Raw genomic sequence first — 15924 nt, forward strand, 5'->3', positions numbered from 1 at the left:
TAGGATTAACATAGTAAAATGGCCATCATACCAAAAGCAATCTGCAGATTCAATGCAATGCCCATTAAAATTCCAACACAGTTTTTTTTAGAGTTTGAAAGAGCAATTCCAACTTCATATGGCAAAACAAAAAAACCCAAGATAGCTAAATCGATCCTGTGCAATAAAAGAACTTCTGGAGGTGGCACCATCCCTGATGTCAAGCTGTACTGTAGAGCAACAGTAGTAAGAACTGTATGGCACTGGCATAAAAACAGAGAGGTTGATCCATGGGATAGAATCGAAGACCGAGGAATAAACCCACACACCTATGGACACTTGATTTTTGACAAAGAAGTCAAAACCATACAATGGAAAAAGGAAAGCATCTTCAACAAAGGGTGCTGTACTAACTGGATGTCATCAGGTAGAATATTTATCACCCCGCACAAAACTCAAGTCCAAGTAGATCAGAGACCTCAACATAAAACCGGATACAGCAATCTACACTAATCTATTAGAAGAGAAAGTGGGGGCTGCTTTGAACATTTTAGTACAGGAGACACCAACAGCTTAGACACTGAGATCAACAATTAATAAATGGGACCTCATGAAGCTGTAAAGCTTCTGTAAAATATCTTTAATCCCAGCACTCAGGAGGCAGAGGCAGGCGGATCTCTGAGTTCAAGGCCAGCCTGGTCTACAGAGTGAGTTCCAAGACAGCCAGGACTACACAGAGAAACCTTGTCTCCACCCCCCTCCCCAAAAGAATATTTCCTCAGCTTTTACTCTTTTGGGTTTTTTTTTTTTTTTTTGGAGACAGGGTCTCCCATGTGGTCTAGGCTAGCCCCAGAACTCACTATTCTCCTGCTTCAGCCGCCTGTGTTTTGGGATTACAGGTGTGAGCCACCTTGCCCAGCTTTAAAATTTTTTAAAAAAATTATATTTAATGGCATCTTTTGAAGAGCCAAAGTTTTAAAATTCTGAAGTCTAATTTATTGCTTCCTTTGGCTAATTATTAAGCTTACTTATTTTTTTCTGACCCAAACAAAGTATGACACATCTTTAGCCCTTTTAACCCAAGAATTTTAAAAGCACACTTTGCTGACTTCTTCTATTTATGTCTTATTTTTGTTTGGTTTGCTTCATGGGGAGGGAAGAAACAAGTTCATTGCTGTTGACGTCAGCTTTTCCTCACACCCTCAGGCAGCCTTTTCTTTGTGGAGTCAGACTGTAAAACCGAACCCTTTGTTGTGCGGCTTTTTCTGGGGGCTATGTGGACAAACATTTGTTCCTCCCGGAGAAGACCGGAGAAACGATTCCACACAGGTGCAGCTAGATAAACAGCTAGAGAATTTCCTGGGGTTGCGTGGAGTCTAGGTGAGGGGTTAGTTACAGGACTGCAGGTGTCACTCAGGTGAGTCAGAGTCCCACATTATCAAAAGCTCTACCTCAATGACTCCTGTCAACTGCACCTTGCCAGCGACTCATGCATGCTGAGAGTGTCCTCTCCGAAGCAGTTGTCACCATAAGCTCAGGGAGGGGCCTCTGGAATCTTAAGGTTAAGCACTTTGTAAGCCTTGAAAGTCCCCAGACTTCCGAGTCTCAGGAGGCTGCCCCTTCCCTCCAGGAGGAAGTGGCTAAACCACATGGCTATTCAGCTATCCTGAAATACCTTATTGGTGTAGCAACTGCAGCAGCCTGCTCACACCCAGTGAGGCAAGTCATGGTGGAAGGTATGTGTGAGGTGACGGGTGATACCGTGACTGTGAGTGAACTCACCAAGGAAGTAAGTCTGGGCACAAGGATGTAGGAAGCCAAGCACAGAGGCCTTGTGGGAGAAGCCCACACATGTCTGAGGAGGAGGAAGCGTTCGGTAGTGACAGATAAGTTGGACTTGGGGTGGAGAGGTGAGCAGGGGTATGAGCTACTGGGACAGCCATGATAAGAGTCTCGGGAAGGAAATGACTACCAAGGCCAATTGTGATTTCAGTGTGACAGACACACTGTCATCTGTAACCTGGCAACTCAGAAGTCTTCACCTAGATCAGGGCTTTTCAACAGGTGGGTTGTGACCCCTATCACAGGGGTTCTCTAAGACCATCAGAAAATACAGACATTGACATTATGGCGTATAACAGTAACAAAGTCACTGTCATGAGGTAAAAATAATTCTGTGGTAGAACATGAGGAACTGCATTAAAGGGTCACGGCTAGGAAGGTTGAGAACCACTGACCTAGATCATTTGTTTAAAAAGTACATTAGACGAACCAATCCTTGTCAAGTATTTAATTATTTATCTATTTTACTTGACTTTTTGAAAAGAGGTCTTACTCTGTAGCTTGGGCTGGCTTTGAACTTGTGGGTAATCCTCCTGCCTTGGCCTTCCATGCCCTGAAATTACAAGCGTGAGCCACCACACCGGCTCCTTCAGAACATTTTCTTAAAAGCTTGAGACAGAACCACTCTACATTGCCCTGATTATCCCTACACTTGCTGTGTAGTCCAGGCTGACTTCGAACCTCAGGATCTCCTGCCTCAACCACTGGAGGAGCTTGGGTTACAGACCGGCACGGTTTGCACCCATCCTGAGCAAGTATCTACTGAGTGAATATAGACACTGGTGGCATTCCATCAAAAGCCATGAAGTTGTACCACGAAGCACTGCCTGTCTGTAAATAAGAACACGGACCTGGCCTTAAGAGAACCATCAGGGGGCTGGGGATTTAGCTCAGTGGTAGAGCGCTTACCTAGGAAGCGCAAGGCCCTGGGTTCGGTCCCCAGCTCCGAAAAAAAGAACCAAAAAAAAAAAAAAAAAAAAAAAAAAAAAAAAGAGAACCATCAGGGTTTGTTGTTGCTTTGTCTGTGTCTGAGGGAACTCACTGAGGTCAGGAGCTCCCTTAGAGCTGGAGTCACGAGCCATTGTGAACTGCTCCATGTATGTTCTGGGATCTGAACTCCAGTCCTCTGGAAGAGCATGGAGTACTTTTAATCACCATGCCAACTCTCCATCCCCCCATATCGTATTTTTTTTTAAACTGGTTAGATTTTAGTTCTCTTTCTCGATGTTTATAAAGAGCTACAGTTTCAAAAGTTGGGAAGTCAGAGGTCAAAGGGTCAAAGGTCTAACAAGAGCCTGGCTGCATCATCTCATGGCACAGTATCAGAAGAAGAAGAAGAAGAAGAGAGAGAGAGAGGGGGAGAGAGAGACAGAGAGGCAGAAACAGAGACAGAGAGAGACAGAGACAGAGAGAGAGACAGAGAGGCAGAGAGGCAGAAACAGAGAGACAGAGAGAGACAGAGACAGAGAGAGACAAGAGAGAGACAGACACAGAGAGACACAGAGAGACAGAGAGAGACAGAGAGATAGAAAGAGAGTGAGAGGGGGGCAGGGAAATAAAATGGAGAGAGACAGAGACACACAGAGAGACACAGAGACACAGACAGAGAGAGACATGCAGAGAGAGACAGAGAGAGAGAATGAGAACAGAGATAAGGAACCAAGCTTACGATTTTATCAGAGCCCACCCAGCAGTAATCATCTTGGACAATTCATTATGGAACAATCTTTTTGGCATTATTAGCTCTTATTAAAGGTTCCCCCTCCCTTTCCCCTTCTTCTTCATCTCTTTTTTTAGACAGGGACCCCACCGCATAATCTTGGCTAACTTGGAACTCACTATGTAGACCAGAATGACCTTAAACTCAGAGGTCTGCCTCCGAGGGCCGAGTAAGGAGTGCAGAGAGCAGAAGGAGGAGGCGCTGGCTCTCCTGGAGCTGTGAGCCATGCTGTGTGAGTACTGGGAATGGAACTTGGGTCCTGGGCCGGAGAAGCACTCTTAAAGCTTAAGTTCAAACTTTCCTTTTCCTCCCTCTCCCTCCCCATTTCCTCCCTCCTTCCTTCCTTCTTTCTTTTCTTCCTTATAATCTTGAGACAAGCTCTCACTATATAGCCCCAACTGAACTGGAACTTGCTATAAGACAGGCTAGATTTGAACTCACAGAGATCTGCCTGTTTCTGCCTCCAAATGCTGGGATTCAACTTGTGTACCTCTACATCGGGCTCTCAAAAATTTGCATTTTTCTATTTGAGGAGTACTTGAACACACACACACACACACACACACACACACACACACACACACACACATTCTGTCTCCAAGAGGATGCCCCTTCAACCGCCCACCCAAGTTCCAACCCCCCCTCATCAAACCTCTCCAGTCCCTGGGTCCTCAAATCTCTCAAGGGTTAGGTGCATCTTCTCCTACTGAGTCCAGACCCGGCAGTCCTCTGCTGTGTATGTGTTGGGGGCCTCATATCAGCTGTTGTATGCTGCCTGGTTGGTGGCTCAGCGTCTGAGAGATTTCGGGGGTCCAGATTAGTTGAGACTGCTGGTCTTCCTATAGGGTCACCCTCTTCCTCAGCTTCTTCCAGATTTTCCCTAATTCAACCACAGGGGTCAGCAGCTTCTGTCCATTGGTTGGGTGCAAATATCTGCATGTGACTCTTTTAGCTGCTTGTTGGGCCTTTCAGAGGGCAGTCATGATAGGCCTCTTTTTGTGAGCACTCCATAACCTCAGTAATAGTGTCAGGCCTTGGGGCCTCCTCTTGAGCTGAGTTGTCACTGGGCCAGTCTCTGGACCTCCTTTCCCTCAGGCTCTTCTCCATTTTTGTCCCTGCAGTTCTTTCAGACAGGCTCAATCCTGGGTCCGAGTTTTTGACTATGGAATGGCAACCCCATCCCTCTACTTGATGCCCTGTCTTTCTACTGGAAGTGAACCCTACAAGTTCCCTCTCCCCATTGTAGGGCATTTCATCTAAGGTCCCTCCCTTAGAGTCCTGAGAGTCTCTCACCTCCTAGGTCTCTGGGACATTTTGGAGGGTCTCCCTTGCCTCCTACATCTGGAGGTTGCCTGTTTCCATTCTTTCTGCTGGTGCTCAGGGCTTCTGTCCTGTTTTTCCCACCCAACACCTGATAATGTTCCCTCCTCCTCTCCCTGTCCCCTTTTAACCTAACCAATCTTACTGTTTTAGTTTTTTGGGGGAGGGGGTTGTTGTTTTGTTTTATTTTAAATGCTCTGCCAAGATTTATTTTTAAAATTTTTTTTTAAATTTATTTTATGTTCTTGGGTGTTTTGCCTGCAGAGGTCAGAAGAGGGTGTCCCAATCATCTGGAACTGGAGTTACAGACAAGTGTGAGCTACCATGTGGGTGCTGGGATCAGACCAGTGTGTGCTCTTAACCGCTGAGCCATCTCTCCAGCTGTTATTACTCCGATATATGAGTCTTACTGTGCAGTCATAGCTGGCCGGGAACTCAACCTCTAGACCAGGCTGGCCTCAAACTCAGAAAAGTGTGCACCACAATACTTGGCTGCAGTTTTGTTTTTATGATATTGTATATGAAACTGTGTAAACCATGTTTAGTGACTTCTGGGGATACCTATTCATATAGAATATTTTGGTCCTGTATCTTCTTTAGATCTACTGATTTTGGATTACACTCTGTGATGTTTCTTAGTATCTTTTGCCCCAAATGATTGGTCTTCAGAAAAGCCCCTTTAGTTTTGATATCAACCAAACCCATAACGGGTCTAATCTCCCTGGAAGAGCTTTTGTTTCTGAACTAGGCTCATCTTGCCCACCCCAGAGTGCCACACAGTATGCCAGTCACTGAAAGATGAAAGGTTGTTCTTAAAGAACCAAATATAGACGTGTCCAGTCCACTTCTCTGACCACAGGTTTAGATCTCTGTGGGGTGGAGAAGTAGAGTCTGTAAAATGCAGAAAAAGGAGGTCAGAGGTCACACAATTGTGGGAAATGCATGCATAAGCAGTTTTTAGGGCTCTTCACAGGAAGCATGTCCAGAAAATAGGGCCTTTAGTATGTTTTAAGAATAGCATATGGGGGGCTGGGGATTTAGCTCAGTGGTAGAGCGCTTACCTAGGAAGCGCAAGGCCCTGGGTTCGGTCCCCAGCTCTGAAAAAAAGAACAACAACAACAAAAAAAAAGAATAGCATATGGGGGTTGGGGATTTAGCTCAGTGGTAGAGCGCTTGCCTAGCAAGCACAAGGCCCTGGGTTCGGTCCCCAGCTCTGAAAAAAAAGAAAAGAAAAAAAAAAAAAAAAGAAAGAAAAGCATATGATCTTCTGGTGTCAAACACCTGAGCTGACCCAAATGTGATGGCTCCCTCAAAAAAAAAATGGCCTCCAAGTCACTGAAAAGTAACCTAGGTAATTATTGCCATGACATATGGATCCAGGAAGCTTAATCCTGTTTGGGAGGCAGGATCAGGAGAATGCAGAGGTCAAGGCTAGCCTGGGCTACACAGGGATTTTGAGGCCAGCTTGGGGTAGGAGGTGAGACCATGTCTCCAGGACAAAATCTGCACTTCGGATCCATTTCTCAGGTACCGTCTACTTTTTTTTTTTTTTTTAACAATTAAGTCAATTTATTTAAACAGTTGACTTAGGCATCTGCAATGGTGACTTCAATCTCCACTCCAAGCTCAATACTGATGGAAGTAATCTGCTTAACAATCTCTGAAGGACTGTGTAAGTCAATGAGTCGCTTGTGGATTCTCATCTGGAAACGATCCCATGTCCTGGAACCTTCACCACAAGCTGTTTTTCTGGTAGTGATTCTCAGTGTCTTGGTAGGCATGCGCACTGGTCCTTTCACTTTCAGATTCTTCTCCTTTGCGCCTCTGATCAAGTCCGCACAAACCTTTTCCAGCGACTTCACGTTGCGGCTGGTGAGCGTGATTTGAATCCGGTGAATCGCCACTTCGGGCTCCACGGGAGTCTTCCCGGTATCTTTAAATGCCATGGCTGAGGCGTGGCTTCCTGACCGACTTGTTCCTCAGCAGGAGCGAACAGCGGTGAGTCGGGACAGAGCAGACTGGACAAGGCTCCACAGCACGCACCACAGGTCTCGGAAAGGCCGTCTACTTTTTTTAAAATGTAGGGTCTGTCACTGCCCTAGAGTTTCCCAAGTAGGTTGGTTTGGCTGCCCATCAGCCATTCTCACTGCTGGGGTTGCAAGTGTGTGCTGCCAGGCATGAGTCTTTATGCTTACGTGCCTTCTAAGGTTCAGGACTCACACTCACCCACATATAGCATGCACGGTACAAACTGAGCCATTTCTCCAGGCTTCCCCCACACCCGCCCCTCCAGACGGTTAAAGCTGGATTTGAACCCCTGATCTTCCTCACTCCACCTTATTAGTGCTGGAATTGAAGGTATGTGTGCCTTTGCGCTCAGCTAGAAATGGTGCTTAAAAAAAAAAAAAACAACAACAACAATGGCACCGAATCGTGGTTAATCCGAAGCCAGCCAGGCCTCTGGCTCAGAAGCAAAACAAAGACAAGCACAGTGGCTTGTGTCTGTAAGCCCAGCATTTGGAAGGTTGAGTTAGCAGACGGCCATGAGTTTGAGGTCAGCTGTACTACATGATTAGTTGGAGGCGGACTTGGGCTACAGAGAGAGACAGTCTCAAAATGAAACAAGGCAAAATTTAAAGAAAGATAGGGTGGGGGAGGATGCAGTTCAGTGACAGAGCACTTGCCTTGCAATGCAGCAGGCCATGGGGTCAGTCGCCTACAGCCTTGGGGGCACACACACATACACACACATATACACACATACACATACACACATGCACACACATACACACACACGCACACACACATACACATACACATACACAAACACACATATACACATACACACACAAACACACATACATACACATATACACACACATACACATATACACACACACATATATACACATACACACATACATACACATATACACACATACACACATTCACACATACACACAGATACACATACATACACACATATATACACATACATACATACACACACGAAGTTGGATCAAGATTGTTTATATAGGGCACAATGCAGTGAAGAGCCCCCCCCCAACCCCTTACCTCCTGAAGAAGCTGTGATTGCCCAGAAGAGCCAGCATTTTGACATCTGTCATACGAGCTGAGGTTGTTTTTCATGCCTAGCAATTTGCAGGCTGCAGTTTGCCTTGGTCTGGGCTACATGAGGAGGCAGTTGTCCCCATTCCCACCCCTGTTATCCTTGAAATTTCCAGCTGCTTAAAACTAAGCATCCTTCTAGAGAACCTTCCAGAGGACTAGGTAGAGGCTTCTTAAGCTAAGTCTCCAGTCTGATCTGGATGAGGAAAGGAAGCGAATTCTGCATTGAACCTGAGAATGGAGCTTGTCTTCTGACTGGGCTGGGGCTGTGGACAGACACACCAGGCCACAGTGTGATGGCTCCTGTTTGTAAGGCCTTGAAGAGATGCGTTTGAGACTTTAGTCATTGCATAGGTGAAGTCTACGGTGGTATGGGAGCTGTACTTATACAGACTGAGTTTAATGTTCAATACATACATTTACTTACCACACGTTGTCCCCATGTTGCCCTGCTATCTGAGGAGAGTTACTGCTTTTCCCTTTAAAGATTTATTTATTTATTTATTTATTTATTTATTTATTTATTTAATGTATACGAGTACACTGTAGCTGTCTTCAGACACACCAGACCTCATTACAGATGGTTGTGAGCCACCATGTGGTTGCTGGGAATTGAACTCAAGACCTCTGGAAGAGCAGTCGGAACTCTTAACCGCTGAGCCATTTCTCCAGCCCATGCTTTTCCCTTTAATGTGAATCCCTTCATCTGCACCCTGTTTATCCCACAGAAACTGTTATCTGACATCTAAAAAAGTACACAAGTGCTGACATGCACTGGTCAGATTCTCCCAGTCACTGAAGTGCACTTGATGAGGGAGACAAGAGTACCTACTGTGCCTTAGCCTCCCAAGCGCTGGGATGACAGGTCTGAGCCCCCTGCCCGCTGAAACTGACGTAAGGGGTGCCACAGGCATTTTAGTAGTTGGGACTCTGAATGAGAGCCTTCATAATTCAGAGTTATCACATGGGGCTGGAGCGATGTCTCAGATGACAGCACTTTCTGCTCTTCCAGAGGACCAGGGTGGGTTCCCAGCACTAACACTGGTCTGGAGAAATGTCCAGTTCCGGGGGACCTGATGCCCTCTTTTTTGCCTCTGAGGGTACAGATGTGCATACACACAAACAAATGAATCTTTTAAAGAACGTATCAAAGGGAGAAATGTTATTTTGTTGACCTTTTAGATATTAAAAAAATTCTGTATGATTAGCTGAGTTTTGCAAAATCTTTGCCTGTTCCACCAAACAGTTATCTAGGGCTTTATCTATGAATAACTCTCCTCCGCTATCCTAACACGAGTGTCAATCTAGTAGCCTTTGATATGGACTGGCTTTTCATCTTAAGTCTCTTAGATTCTATCTTATTTATTTCTTAAGGTGAAAGCGGTTCGGTTCTCAACCTTCCTAACGCTGTGTCCCTTTAATTCCTCATGCTGTGCCGACCCTAACCATAAAATGATTCTCATTGCTGCTTCACAAATGTAATTTTGCTATTGTTATGAATCATAATTTTAATATCTGTGTTTTCTGGTGGTCTTAGGCAACCCCTGTGCAAGGGTCATTCAACCCCCAGTGGATGGAGACCCACAGGTTGAGAATCGCTGTCCTGTCTGCTGCTTCTTTCTTTCATGGTCTAACTGTGTAGACACTGCAATATCCATCATTTTATGATGTCTTTATTTCTCTGTCTTACTTGTTGTTTGTTTTTGCAGTGCTGAGGATCAGATGGAGAACCTTGCATGGGCTAGGAGAGTGCTCTTGCCCTGCACTATCTCCCCAGCCCCATTTCTTTCATATCGCATTTAAGGTCATCTTATTGAAATTATATTTATTGATAGGTTGTGTCATCTCTTAATTTTATTTTAGGTTAGTAAATCTGCTTGTGGAGAGGAAGCACTGAGGATTACTATGTATCACTGGATTACTAATTAACACTGGTTAGTGTTATTTTTGAGCCTCAGGCAAGTGCCTGGGTCAGAAGCTGGTTTTGTTTTTGTTGTTCTGTCCCTTTCTTTTTGGTGCATAGGTCAAACCTAGGGCTTTCCACATGCTAGCCAAGACTCTGAACTTGATAGCCAGGGCTCTGAACATGCTTGCCAGGGCTCTGAACATGCTAGCCAGGGCTCTGAGCATGCTTGCCAGGGCTCTGAGCATGCTTGCCAGGACTCTGATCATGCTAGCCAGGGCCCTGAGCATGCTAGCCAGGGCTCTGAGCATGCTAGGCCGGGGCTCTGAACATGCTAGCCAGGGCTCTGAGTATGCTTGCCAGGACTCTGATCATGCTAGCCAGGGCTCTGTGCATGCTAGCCAGGTGCTGCACTACTGACCTATAACCTGCTGTGCTCTAGAGTTAGAAGAAAATGTGTCACATTCTCTTTTGCTCCATTCATTTTAGACATCTCAGTGAGGTCAGGTGTATTAGTGAGGCCGGCCATCCTGGCTAACCAAGAAGCAGAGGCAGAAGGTCACCTGTAAGTTACAGGCCAGGCAGGACTGCATAATGAGACCTTGTCTTAGAAGAGGAGGAAGAGGAAGAAGAAGAGGAGGTGGAGGAGGAGGAGGAGGTGGAGGAGGAGGAGGAGGAGGAAGAGACTGGAGAGATGGCTTATTAGTGAAGAGTGCTTGTTTCCCTTATCAAAGACCCATGTCTGGTTCCCAGCAACTATGTGATGGCTCACAACCTGTGACTTCAGGTCTCGGGACCCAGTGCCAGCTCCTGACACCTGAGGGCACTCAGCACACATGTGGTGCACATCATACTTGCAGTAAAACATTTATGCACATATAATTAAATAAATGTTAATTAAAGATTCAAACAAAACAAGGCTGCAGGCAATTATTTTGTTACTGCCCAGCTTGAGTCTCTTGCAGTGTACTAAATGGACTTTTCTTTCTAAAAACAAGTGATCAAGTAACAGTAAAACCCAAATAGAAACAAAAATAAAACCACACCAAAATATACACGTTAACTTTTTAAGTAAAACAGAGCTAAGGAAGGACATGGTATCCCAATTCTGTAGTCCCAAAATTTGGGGAGCAGAGGCAGGCAGATCTCTGTGAGTTTGAGGATGCTTTTCTCCCATTTTTGGGGGGCTGGGGACTGGGATGGAGTGGGAGTGGAGGGGCTGGAGAGGTGGGGTGGGGTAGGTGGGTAGAGTGGAGGGGCAGATTGGGGGCGGTCAGCCTTTTCAACTTGTTTTTCACTTTGGCTCGTTTTTAGATGATATCTTCTCTGCACTGAGTAAAGTTAGCAAACTTATTTACTTCCCAAAACAGAATTTATTATAAAGACTGTCCTATCACAGACCTTAAACAGCCATTTTGGGGAACTTGGACTATGTATCAAGACCATGGCCTTTTCTTTAAAGCTATCTTTTTTTTTTTTTTGGTTCTTTTTTTCGGAGCTGGGGACCGAACCCAGGGCCTTGCGCTTCCTAGGCAAACGCTCTACTAAAGCTATCTTTGTGTCTGTTTTTGGACACACTGGTCCGTCCTAAAGAGATGCCTCTTCCTGTCCTCACACTACACTGTTTTAACTGCTGTGGTCATCTTACAGTAAATGAACAGCTCTAAGCTGCTATGACCCAGCCCTAAGCCCTGTCAGCCCCTTTAACAATTCTTTGGCTATTCTTGAACATTTCTGTCCCACACAGATTTTGCAATCAGCTTGTCAGATTTCATGAAAGGTCTTCTGGGACCTTACTGGTAATTGATTGTCTGGTTTGGGGTGGGACTTGATATCTTTACAAAAATCAAGTTTTCGGGCTGGAGAAATGGCTCAGCGGTTAAGAGTTCCGACTGCTCTTCTAGAGGTCCTGAGTTCAATTCCCAGCAGCCACATGGTGGCTCACAACCATCTGTAATGAGGTCTGGTGTGTCTGAAGACAGCTACAGTGTACTCGTATACATTAAATAAATAAATAAATAAATAAATAAATAAATAAATCTTTTTAAAAAAATCAAGTTTTCTCATGCATGAACATTGTCCCTCCGTTAATATATGTCTTTGGCTTTGTTCTGATCACACGATTCTTCTTATATGTCAACAGCATGATTTACAGCAATATTTGTGTGTGTGAAATGAATTCTCTATTTCCTCCTGCTTAGTTTATTCTCAAACTAATGATAATTGTCCTGCTTCAGCCTTCCAACTGTTGGGTGGGGTGGGTGATGGTGGAGGGGTAGAGCGGGGGTGTTGTACTGGAACTTGCTATGTAAAGCAGTCTAGCTGTGAATTTACCATGAATTTCCCGAGTACTGGGATTACGGGTATGTGCCCTCACGGCCTAGATCATCATCATCATCATCATCTTCTTCTTCTTCTTCTTCTTCTCCTCCTCCTCCTCCTCCTCCTCCCCTCCTCCTTCTCTTCCTCCTCCTCCTCCTCCTCCTCCTCCTCCTCCTCCCCTCCTCCTTCTCTTCCTCCTCCTCCTCCTCCTCCTCCTCCTCCCCTCCTCCTTCTCTTCCTCCTCCTCCTCCTCCTCCTCCTCCTCCTCCTCCTCCTCCTCCTCCTCCTCCTCCTCCTCCTCCTCCTCCTTCTTCTTAGATTTATTTTATGTGAGTACACTGTCGCTGTCTTCAGACACACCAGAAGACGGCACTGGATCCCATTATAGATGGTTGTGAGCCACCATGTCGCTGCTGGGATTTGAACTCAGGACCTCTGGAAGAGCAGTCAGTGCTCTTAACCACTGAGCCATCTCTCCAAACCTCCCCCTGCCCCCTTTTTTAAAGGAATGATAAAGAAAGTGTGGATTCAGTCCATTCTCAGGCAGATCATTTTGGGAAGTATACAGAAGAAGCTCTGGAAGCATTCATTAAAACCATCTTTACACACTCTTTGGCAAAGCTTTCTGTGCCATCTCTGTTTACACAATGTTCCTGGAGAGGCTTGAGAGTCCTTGAGTGAGAAGGTTGTAAGGGCAAGGGGTTCTGGGCTATTGTTGCCCATCTTGAGTTCTTGGGCTTGCTGATTTAGTTATCTATTTTCTTTTTTTGTTTGTTTGGTTTTTGTTTCGTTTGTTTCATTTAAAGGCAGGGTTTTGCTACTATAAACAATAGTCTGAAAAACAGCTTCCTTGGGGAGCCATGGAAAGATTTGAAACAGGGAAATGGCATAATTGACTTTTGTTTCAAAGACTGCTTTGACATGTGGACACACTTCTGTGTGTCAAAAATGGTGGTGTCAGGCTTTCTGGGTTACAATCCCAGTGGCCCCTCTACTCACGCTTCTTGTGTTACAGTCCCTGTGGCTCCTCCAACCATACTTCCTGTGTTACAATCCCAGTGGCCCCTCCACCCACACTTCCTGAGGATTTTTGCTTTGGGAACCCTGTCTGTAGCCATCTTTGGCTCCTTTCTTTCTGTCTTACAAAAATTTTTTTCATCTTTATTAACTTGAGTATTTCTTATTTACATTTCAATTGTTATTCCCCTTCCCGGTTTCCCGGCCAACATCCCCCTAGCCCTTCCCCCTCCCCTTCTCTATGGGTGCTCCCCTCCCCATTACCGCCCTCCCCCCAACAATCACGTTCACTGGGGGTTCAGTCTTGGCAGGACCAAGGGCTTCCCCTTCCACTGGTGCTCTTACTAGGCTATTCATTGCTACATATGCAGTTGGAGCCCAGGGTCAGTCCATGTATAGTCTTTGGGTAGTGGCTTAGTCCCTGGAATCTGTCTTACAAATTTAAGCAGCTACCAAGCCCATTGTTTCTTTCTTCAAGTTCGTTTCTCTGTCTATTTTTATCTTGCCGTCTACATTAGTTTGGTTTTGTTTGTTCACGACAGGGTCTTGCTATATAACCTTAGCTGCCCTGGAACTCACTGTGTATACCAGGCTGGCCTGACACTTGAAGTGGTTCTGCTGCTTGTGTGTCTCGAGCACCACATGCCACCGTTGTCTTGCACCAGGTACTTAGGATTTCCTTCTTGGAGTCTCTTAACTTGCCTTCTGGATTTGCTCTGTCCTGGCCAATCACTCATTGTCACCCCTTGACACTTTGTTTTTTGTGGAGTAATGCAGCACAAACAAGAGAGTGACTTTGTCCAATATTTCTTCAGCTCCTTTTTCCTAGACAGAGTCTTTGGCTTTAGAAAATTGTAAGTAGAACAGAAGGTTGAGCTAGCTTCTGTTTTCTTTGCTTCTTTCTCTATGTGCTGTTTGTAAACTTAACATGGCTCAGTGTGAGGAAGCTCCCTCTGTTTGGCAGTTACCACTTCTTCTCAGGGAAAGACTTTTGTGAAGAAAGTGGAATTTTAAATGGTGTAGAGTAGACATTATAATAGAATATTTTGTGTGAGGCTCTCTGTTATCAGCTGCTCCCTAAGGGTGAGCACAGCTGAGCAGTGTATGGACCTGAGAGAAGGTAAGCCAAGTATGGAGGAGTAATGGGACTTTCTTGCACACTCACAGTGGTATCTGTCAGGACAAATGTGAAATTTGACTCATTAAGAATATAAATGTGAGGGGCTGGGGATTTAGCTCAGTGGTAGAGCGCTTGCCTAGCAAGCGCAAGGCCCTGGGTTCGGTCCCCAGCTCCAAAAAATAGAAAAGAAAAAAAAAAGAATATAAACGTGAATATAAATGCAGCAGGGCACTCCCAGCAAACAGGAGGCAGAGACAGGAGGAATTTCTGTGAATTCCAGGCCATCCTGGTCTACAGAAAGTCTCTGCCCCAGAGTGGCCATCCTGTCTCTTTCCACAGCAGGGGATCCCAGCATCTCTGGGCTGAGGCTCTCCCTTGGAGAGCCCTGGAGCCATGTGACTCACTCTGTCCCCCTTGCTGAGAAACAAATTCTTCCTTCCTCCTAGACTTCTTTTGATTTATTTATTTTATGTATATGAGTACCTAGTAGCTGTCTTCAGGCACAACAGAAGAGGGCATCAGACCTCATTACAGATGGTTGTGAGCCACCATGTGGTTGCTGGGAATTGAACTCAGGACCTCTTGAAGAACAGTCAGTGCTCTTAACCACTGAGCCATCTCTCCAGCCCCCCTTCCTAGATTTTTATCACAGTGTGTGTGTAATTCATCCAAAAGTCCATTCCTAATTTAATAGTGGATTCTTGTTCCCTCGTTAGGCACCATATATTGCATGTAGCTTTTGTTACCCTGCCTAAGCTCTGGGAAGGGGCTGCACTATCAACCCCCACCCAGATTCCCTTGAATCCCCAGATGAAACACACACACACACACACACACACACACACACACACTCTCTCTCTCTCTCTCTCTCTCTCTCTCTCTCTCTCTCTCTCACACACACACACACACACACACACACACACACACACACACACACACACCAGTTAATCTTAAAATGCTTTTGCTAACTCAATGACTGAGCATGGCTAAACCTCTCCTACCACCCCAGGCATAATCCAATAGAGCAGCCATTGGCCGCTCAAAACCTAAAACTCACATGGACGGTTGGCTCTATCTCCTGCAGCTTCTTTCCCTCTCTTCAGAGTCTGCCTGCGTTTCCCATGCAATTCTAAGTGTCCTGCCCCATCCTCAGTCATTGGTTGCTGGTGTCTTTAAGAACCAGTGGGAGAACGGGACATTAGCATCAGAACTAATCCCTACACAAAACAAAAGGATATAAATGTATGGCTAACCGCTACTGTTCTATAATTGTTTAAAATAACAATGATGATGTTGATAATGATAATGTGTGTGTGTGTGTGTGTGTGTCTGTGTGTGTCGGCTCATGCATGTGTGAATGTCATTACACTTTAAGGCAGAATCTGGCAAACATTTGAATATGCACACTTTAGAAAACTGAAAACACTGCCCCCTGTTGCTAGGTGCCCATCTACAGCACTTTAACAATGGCGAAGTTTCTTTCTGTGTTGCTGTTAGACTCTCAGGAGCTCTTTATTGTTGAAAGATGGCTATGCTCATGACTTCAACTTCTGAGTTTGAGTTGTTGGCCCA

General features: G+C 45.4%; 1 protein-coding gene across 1 annotated transcript; it reads right to left on the bottom strand.

The window, feature by feature from the left end:
• Nucleotides 1-6399: 6399 nt before the first annotated feature.
• On the bottom strand, nucleotides 6400-6921 carry Rps20l1 (ribosomal protein S20 like 1). Its single transcript, NM_001402105.1, has one exon. It carries the CDS (start codon nucleotides 6805-6807, stop codon nucleotides 6448-6450), a length of 360 nt encoding a protein of 119 aa, NP_001389034.1. The 5' UTR covers nucleotides 6808-6921; the 3' UTR covers nucleotides 6400-6447.
• Nucleotides 6922-15924: the final 9003 nt, after the last annotated feature.

Source organism: Rattus norvegicus, chromosome 5 (assembly GCF_036323735.1).
Source record: "Rattus norvegicus strain BN/NHsdMcwi chromosome 5, GRCr8, whole genome shotgun sequence".
Classification (NCBI taxonomy): Eukaryota; Metazoa; Chordata; class Mammalia; order Rodentia; family Muridae; genus Rattus; species Rattus norvegicus.

Coding starts and splice junctions, on each gene's coding strand:
- Rps20l1 (NM_001402105.1), bottom strand. CDS start 6,807: ATGGCATTTAAAGATACCGGGAAGACTCCCGTGGAGCCCGAAGTGGCG.